This window comes from Ascidiella aspersa, chromosome 3, assembly GCF_963924565.1.
Source record: "Ascidiella aspersa chromosome 3, kaAscAspe10.2, whole genome shotgun sequence".
Lineage (NCBI taxonomy): Eukaryota > Metazoa > Chordata > Ascidiacea > Phlebobranchia > Ascidiidae > Ascidiella > Ascidiella aspersa.
The window spans coordinates 6,546,265-6,554,395 of record NC_139449.1 but is presented as its reverse complement, the minus strand read 5'-3'; the positions used below and the strand labels follow the sequence as shown (position 1 = coordinate 6,554,395).

General features: G+C 37.9%; 1 protein-coding gene across 1 annotated transcript; it reads left to right on the top strand.

Moving 5' to 3' along the window:
• Positions 1-710: 710 nt before the first annotated feature.
• LOC146158949 (uncharacterized) lies at positions 711-8,001 on the top strand. The gene is made up of 7 exons (XM_083385499.1): positions 711-977; positions 1,143-1,315; positions 3,958-4,102; positions 4,544-4,629; positions 5,535-5,662; positions 7,047-7,194; positions 7,825-8,001. The coding sequence occupies exons 1-7, from the start codon at positions 782-784 to the stop codon at positions 7,984-7,986; spliced, it is 1,038 nt and encodes a 345-aa protein (XP_083241625.1). The 5' UTR covers positions 711-781; the 3' UTR covers positions 7,987-8,001.
• Positions 8,002-8,131: the final 130 nt, after the last annotated feature.

The following is an 8,131-nucleotide window of genomic DNA, read 5'->3' as shown; positions in this document are numbered from 1 at the left end:
ATACAAACTTTAAATAAATGTCGAGCGATTGGTAAAATTGGAATTAGTTATTGGCTTGTCAAATTCTGACAAATGTGGCAAAAGGGTGTTATACGTAGATATAATTTGTCAGAGAATTACTTCTGGAAAAGTAATCTGTGGTTTACAGTTATTGGGCATAGCGTAGTTGTACAGACATTTGCGGGGGCAAACAGCAGATATTTCAACAGCAAATGTTTGAGGATAGGTTGCTTGTCAACTGTAATGCAGAGTTTGTCTTTATGCATACAGGTTCGTATTTACATTGCCTGTGCTTTATGTTGTGCGATAGTTTTAGAAAGGAATGTGCCTAGGTGCGCAAAACTAAATGACAAGATATAAAAAAGTACACCTTTTTTGTTCAGCAGTGGTTCTTAAAATTGGGTTTCCAAAACAGTGTCGGAAACCGCAAAAAGTTTTTTTTTGAAAAAACAACAACATCAAATAAAGCAATTTAAAACAACTATTTAATTAAACATATCTTTGTTAATAACAGTGGTCTGTAAATCACAAACGAAACGTTAAGTTGAACATGCAAATTCGTTTAAAAAGTTTACCACTGTTATGAATGCTTAGAAAAACATTTATAGATAATGTTACATCCAGACAATATTTTAGAAAAACCCCTAAGTCCTCTGTGAAAATACTTGCCTGTATATAAATTTATCACGGTTTCGTTTGATCGCAGGCAGCCTAATCAATAGAAGGTGTATAGTAAATAAACATATTTTTGTACACCACAAAACACCGCGCGATAATCGCCATGAGATTGTTCCTTTGTTCCTTTGCCATTCTTCTCCTGGCCGGAAGCTACGCGACCGGCAGGAAGCACAAGATGAAGACCATGATGCGAGATCATGGATTCCTCTCAGATGATCCCGTGCTTACGCTGGAGCCGATTCCTCCTGAGACAATGATGGGGGAGTGCACTTGCCAATGCTGCGAACCGACTCCGGAGCGTAAGTTGAAATCCTATATCAGGACTGTACAAACGCGTTTTGGATGGTTATTGCAGTCACGTAGCTTTGTAAAATTTTAAACATACCACTTAGGGATGTTTACTGTATGTATAACTGAATCACATTTTCGTCGGATATCCCTAATCACATTGTTCCTTGACGCAGCGCTGATCGAACCCCCGTGCGTTAATGACGTCATAATCGGAGTGGACAGCAGCGCGTGTTTCCGTGATCACCACAGCAGGATGATGCGTTTCCTCAAGAAACTGGTGAGGAAGATCGGGAAAAATGAGAAGATCGAGTACGGAGGATCAAAGACTCGCCTTGGACTTCAGCAGGTTTGTGGGAATAGGAAAATATAAGAAGTAGCAGTGTCTGTACTTATTCGTGGACATATCGACAGTGATGTAAACAAGTCATTTTGAAATGACTTCTATTCCAGTCAAGACATTTGAAAAGACATCAGTTGCACAAGTCAAGTCCCAGTCAAGTCATTATGAGATCAGGTCAATTTCAAGTCATGTCAGTGACATAAAAGTAACTTTTGACCATTAAAATTGGTAAACTTGTCCTAATAGGAGCAACAATTTAACTAACAAATAGCGCGAACGACATTTATAGCAATAAAATTGTTTAATGTGCAAAACTTGAGATACATTTAAATGAAAAACACTTAATTTAATCGCAAGATATTTAACAAAATGTCTTAAGTCAAATCGAGTCATTGGAAAACAGTGACTTAAGTGCACAACACTGACAGATTGACAGTGCGTTCGCGGCGTCCGGTGGTCTTACTGTGCTGTCAACGCACCTCAGGCCCCAATAGTCCCGCAGTTTGTTGTCTAGGTTGTTGGAAAGCAACTGGCTGAACTTGTTGTCACGCTAATATCTATAAGGCAGAAAAAAATACAGTCAGACATATGTCGTCTTTGAATTAAGACCCACGATAAATTAAGACCTAAACCCGCCGGAATAAGTCCTAAGAGAACCTTAAAAAAACTTAAACTTCGTCAAATAATTCTTAAACTGGTCAGAATAAATTTAAAATTTGACGAGTTAAAAACCGTCGACACCAAGATTTAATAAAATTACTTGCAGCTGTTTTGTGTCCACACTGTAACAGACGTAGCCCTGGTTCAAATATACGCTATGTGATAAATCAACTTCAGGAATTAGCAAAGTGAGCCTAAGAATTTAATGCTTGTGTAAACATACTGTAGGTGTGCATTTGTAGGTGTGTTATATTTAAATTCAATAAAAGTATTCCTAATATTATCTCATTGTTATACTTACCTTTGAATTATCCTTATGACAATGCGTGATACTGAGCCATTGTTCATTTAAATTATCAGTCGATTTACCAATGTTTTATGTCTTTTGAACTGTATTATTTGGGCAATTATAATCTCTACGTTCACTTTTTTATTAATGCATTACTTCAGTAAGCTAAATAAAAAATGACAATTAGGTATAACGCTTAATTTACCACAAATGGGTAATTTCATGATTAGGGGGATTAATCTGATTTGTTTTATTTTGCTGTAAGACGTGTCTTAACGTTCAATTGATACTGGACATGTAAATGCAAATTACTACGTGATTCGTCGTCACCTTGACAAAATAGCACATTTCAAATAAGTTTTTTCCAGGGTTAGCGATTTAAAAAAACGAGCTCTTCAACTCAGTGATTCGCAAACTTTTTAGCTTGCAGCACACTAAAAAATCGTAAATATTTCGTGGCACACTTTTAACAGAACAACAATAGAGTAATTTTATAAATCGCCCTGCACACACGACGAACTATATGTAAATGTTTCAATATGATTAATTTGTAATGGATAATGCATTTTTAAGGATTAAATACTTGAGTGTATGCCTAATGGTAATACTAATATTATGTTTCCAAAAGTACCAAACGTTCCGCGGCACACTTGGCAATCTCTCGAGGCACACTAGTATGCCGCGGCACACAGTTTGGGAATCACTGCTCGAACTAGAACGGGCGTCACCGCAAACGCAATAAGGCTCTACAAAGAACGACGTCTAGTCCCGTATCGTAAAGACAGTCGCCGCTGGCATTTAGCTGTCTCGTAAACGACGCACTTCTCATCACTTGTGCTAATGTCAAACCCGGGAATAGCGCCTCGGTTAAACATTGCGCCCACATGGAAAAGTTTGCCGTCCATGAGTCTTTAACGACCGAGCCGTAAAGCGGAAACTACTGTTTTTTAAAGACGCTTGTCTGACTGAATGTTCTGTCAACCAACCTGGCTGGATGTAAAACGATATAGACTCTTGGTTTCCGCCTTTAACAAGCAATGAAATCCCTCCCGGGTAGAGCTATAATTTAACCTAAAGATTACTATAATACGTCACACGAGGCTTTGTGACATCACACTCCATACTTCAAAAGGTCATTCCAGATAATGACGTCACCTGACGGCCATTGAGGCCGGCAAGGCCACAGAGGTCACGTAATGACCTTAGCTTCTTACGGAAAGGGCATGGTATCGTGTTTCCCGGGAGATTTTCACAATTGACTAGCTGCTGTTAAGTCGTCCCTAACCTTCCAGATGGATATTCCCAGCACATTTTGAGAAAACTTGTCTGACATTGGTTTCACGCAGAATAAATATTAAACGCCATACACCAGTGAATAGAATTTTGTAAAAGTTTGGAATAAATCTTATACACTTTCAACGTTATCATTTGTTTGATCATTGATGTTAAAAATCATTACAATTTTATTCGAAGCTATTATAATCACATTTCAGCTATTATGCTCCAAACTTTTTATGTTACAACTTGCAGCTATCTTAACTACCCAATATGCTTTGTGACAAGTGATTGGCACATAGAAACGCGTAGTTTCGATATAATGACCAAATATGTGCGTGTCGCATTTGGAGACCATTTGCGAGGCGACAGTCCTTCTTTGCTTGTACCAATTAACGTTTTTTTTCTTTTCTTTTCAATACAGTTCAGCAGCAATATCATCTACCCAATTGAACTGAGCGACTTCGAAAGTTATACGAATCCAAGCGGGCCGAAAGACCTCTTGAGAGCAGTCAACGACAAGCTTAACCAACTCGCCTTTCTTGGCGAAGGCTCTTTTCTTAACAAAGGTAATTTCTTCTCGAAACTTGAGCAATTAGATCATAGCGCCAGGTTTAGAAAATATGGAATAAAATTTGGTTTTTGATAACTTACGTACAGAAAACGCCGACACACCAAATGTTTACTAAATGTATACTTTTTAGCTACTTATTGACGCATTTGTAATGTAACTTGGTATCGAATTGAAAAGCCAAAAAGGTCGAGTAGAATGACATCATCTTAATTAAGACGTTTCGATACGAACTTGTATCAACCTCAGTTAATATACTGAGAAGTAAGATGATGTCGATCTACTTGAAAATTTTGGATTTGTAATTCATTATAATGTGTTTGATGACGATTCCACAAAGCAACATTTAAGTTTTACTGTGTAATCGGAAGCTTGTTTGTGGCCGAAACTTGTGTTGGCAGATTCGATTTACAGTTGTCTTTGTTTGTTGTTTTTGCAGCTCTCAACCGATCTGTGTACCACTTCGAAAACGAACCACGGACACCAGAATCGATCGAGGCAATATATCCCACCGAGCCGCGCAAGGTAATCGATTTGCAACTTTTTATAATAAAATTCTAAAAAGAAACCAAATAGCAACGTAGAAAAATTGTTAAGATAGTTTTGTCTTTTTGGTCAGCCCTCTCAATTTCAATCAAAATATCTAGGTTTAGTCTTCCTAAAGCATCGTGTTCGTTTTCGTATCTAATTTAATTAATGCTCTATTCTTGTTGCAACACAAATCTTTAAACTACTAACGAAAGGACTACATAGTTTTCTGAGGTAAACACATGCATTCGACCTAATGAAATAATACATTTAGTAAGTATCTTAAAAAAGGTCATCCTATAGTATGACACAACGATTTTCATGTTGACACAATAAGTTTAACCCTGATCCCGAATCTCCAGCTAGTTTGTTTAATCATTTTTCGCCTTTAATAAACATAAATAAACTCGAGAAAATTAGTTTCTTTTATAACCAGTGAAGGGGTCATGGCATGAAGCGAGACTTACATCTATTACCGAGCTGATATGTTCAAGTTTCGTATACCCTCAGGCCTCAAACAAAAACCGAATGAAGATATTACTGTGAAATATTTTGAAGGATATTCAACCTTGAACCATAAACTAGAACAATTGATAAATTACCATACGATCACCACCATTTCCTAAAATTCCTTAAAACTCGTTTGCATTCTCAGCGGTGTCCTATATTATATGCATTCGATCGTGACCAGATACCGTATTTGCTCGGTTTTAAAACGTTAGCAAACGTCACCTTCCAGACATGCCGGTGCCGCTGAAATCGCCAAACGGTCGTAAAACACATGTCCGATTCACTCTCGCGTTATGATTAGCATTCAACTCTCACTTTAAAGATTTCACTTTCACGTTATGATTAGTTTTTAACTCTCACATCTAAGATTTCAGTCTCACGTTATGATCTAGGTTCTTATCCTGATGACCAACGGCAAGAGCCACCCGACCGTCACAATGGATGACATTGAGGCTTCAATCAGAGGACTGGATAACGCAGGAGTGGTCGTCTTCCCAGTATCAGTGACACGCGAATGCCAGTGAGTTTTACCTTTCCTTTAAAGACGCCTGCAATAAAGTGTATTTGTTTCTGAAACTATAGTAGGCATGGATATCATCAAATATATACAGCTGGAAAAGGTAGAAAACAATAACATAAAAGAATGAATAATTTCCCACGATTAAAAATAGCCAAAAGATATCAGAGTGCACGGCCGCAGCTTGGTCAGCTGGAGCCCTCTACAAACACCAATATGGGGTACCCATGTTTCATAGTAATCAATTAAGCTAAGATAATAATCGTAGCTCAAAAAACGTGCGGTTTCTGTGATTGACCATGTTTCTGAAAATGCAGATATTTTTATTCAAATTTTTATTGCAAGAATGTCGCCACAAAGGTATATTTGTGGAGACGAATATTATACTTAATTCAGCATAAACCTATAAGTTATATATGCGCAAAAAATATTCTTCGGCTAGATTTAAAACATATCACTATTAAATTTGCCGTTATCTGATTTATCTCCAAAGACTATTTGCTACACTTGTACATTAGTACATCCTTTTCTCTTGTCACACGACGTAAAATCATAAATGTATCCGGTTTCTTCGATATGACGCATGTAGGATAGGGCATGTAGAATACTTGTACACTACGTAAATAATTGCTAAACCCTTAAGGCCTGCGCTATCAAAGGATCCTTGTACGTTGACATTTGTGGGATAATATTGGACGGTCATATAACATTCCAACTCGGAGCAAACGCCAACAGGCTCAGTATAGAGGTCGACGTGGGTGGTGTGTTGCCTGACAAGCAATACTTCCTTCTCGAAAATAGGACGACGGGTGGCCCGCGCTTTATTGTGTGAGAATCTATTTTGCCTAAAGGAATCGTCCTCAGGTTATAATGATCAAATGTTTTTTTACTGGGGGCTTATTTTTAGTTAATAATTCTTAAGTAGCTAGAGCAAATAATTCTAAGTAGCTAAACATTTAGTTTTCCCCAATATCCATTGCATGGTACGCTTATTAACTTCTTCAATTTGCAGTCTGTATTGGCTGTGTCAAGATGTGGTATTTGTAACTTCCTGAAAGAAATCGACTTTGAAAGATGATTTTTCTGCTTTTGGCAATTTTAGTGTTTATTTTGTGGCCGTAAAACTACCAATACCCGTTTTTTAGAAAACAAATTCAACATGAAATTATGTGCCTTGTAGATACAAGAGAGTTTCGCTAAGATAAATTATATTCTAAAAACTTGCGAATATGTATGGGTACCCAACCTATTACTGTATGTAGCAATAACATTCCTTATAGCTAACCAATGTGCCAAAATTGCCATATTTGAATGCATGTGATGTGTCTAGATACAGGGTTATACAAGAACACCAGGGTTAAGCTCTAGTCTTGACTTTATTCCTCAGCGGTCCGATGAACGATGGATGGAATGAAGGAAACTGCCCTGACGTCGTCACCATGAATGAGCTGGCCAGGGTTGGACGAGAGGCAACTTCTACTTTCTTCGAGATGAGAAGCCAAGACACCATTAACGACATCGTAAAGGCCCTTGAAGTAAGTCGAACAAAATTAGTAGAACAACGTTTGCACCCTAAAAACCTAAACACTGTCCTCTTGTGAAAAGTGCTGAATAAAATAATTTAAAATCCCCTGGCATGCTGCCAGTCAGTGTGACATTTACCTTTGCACTTTGCATTGATTTTAATGATGTTTGTCCTGGGTAGTATTGATGAATGTAGTTACGGTAATTGTATTTATTTTAGATTTTCAGCAGACTATGCGCTGCATAAGAACGCGATCTTTAAACAGTTTATAACCAATTTAAACCAAGCAACTGATCATACATAGTTTGCTGTATAGCGGTTAAATATGGAATCCCTCAACAAAGGAAGTTTACTTAACCCTATTGTACATTACTTTATAATAAAAAACTCATTTTTTAATCATTGTTTTTACAAAATGAGGAAATACTAGCGTTGCTTCTTTTGCCAGCTATTGCTAAAGGTTCAAATAGAATATATATATACGCCAATATAAAAGTTTCAAGGGTCGATGCAACCCTGAGCGCACTTAAAGTCGTGCATACACTCACAAACGAGACTTGCTTTTTTAAGGCTCAACTCTTTATCGTATCGGATATCGGGCTCGAAGTAAAAACGCTTCCGTTTTTTTGTTTTGCAGAAGGTGAGAGAAGACGAGAGAGATAAGAGAGCATGTGCCTTTTTCTTTCGTTCTCCAGCCAATAGGATTCGGGCTGTGACAATTGCCGGCCGACCGGAACCGCGCCTGAAGTTTTGTTTACGTTTGAATGCGCTTATCGCCTTCCCCGCCTTATCTCGAATCTAACACAGCAGAGAACGACAATACCAAGTGATTTGGCCACAATTCGCCGTGACCATTTCCCTTCGATGTGTCTTTAAATGTGGCCTGGCCTATGCTATCTGCAGCCGGTATTGTGCGCTAATAGATACAGCAAAGTGCCGGTAACTTT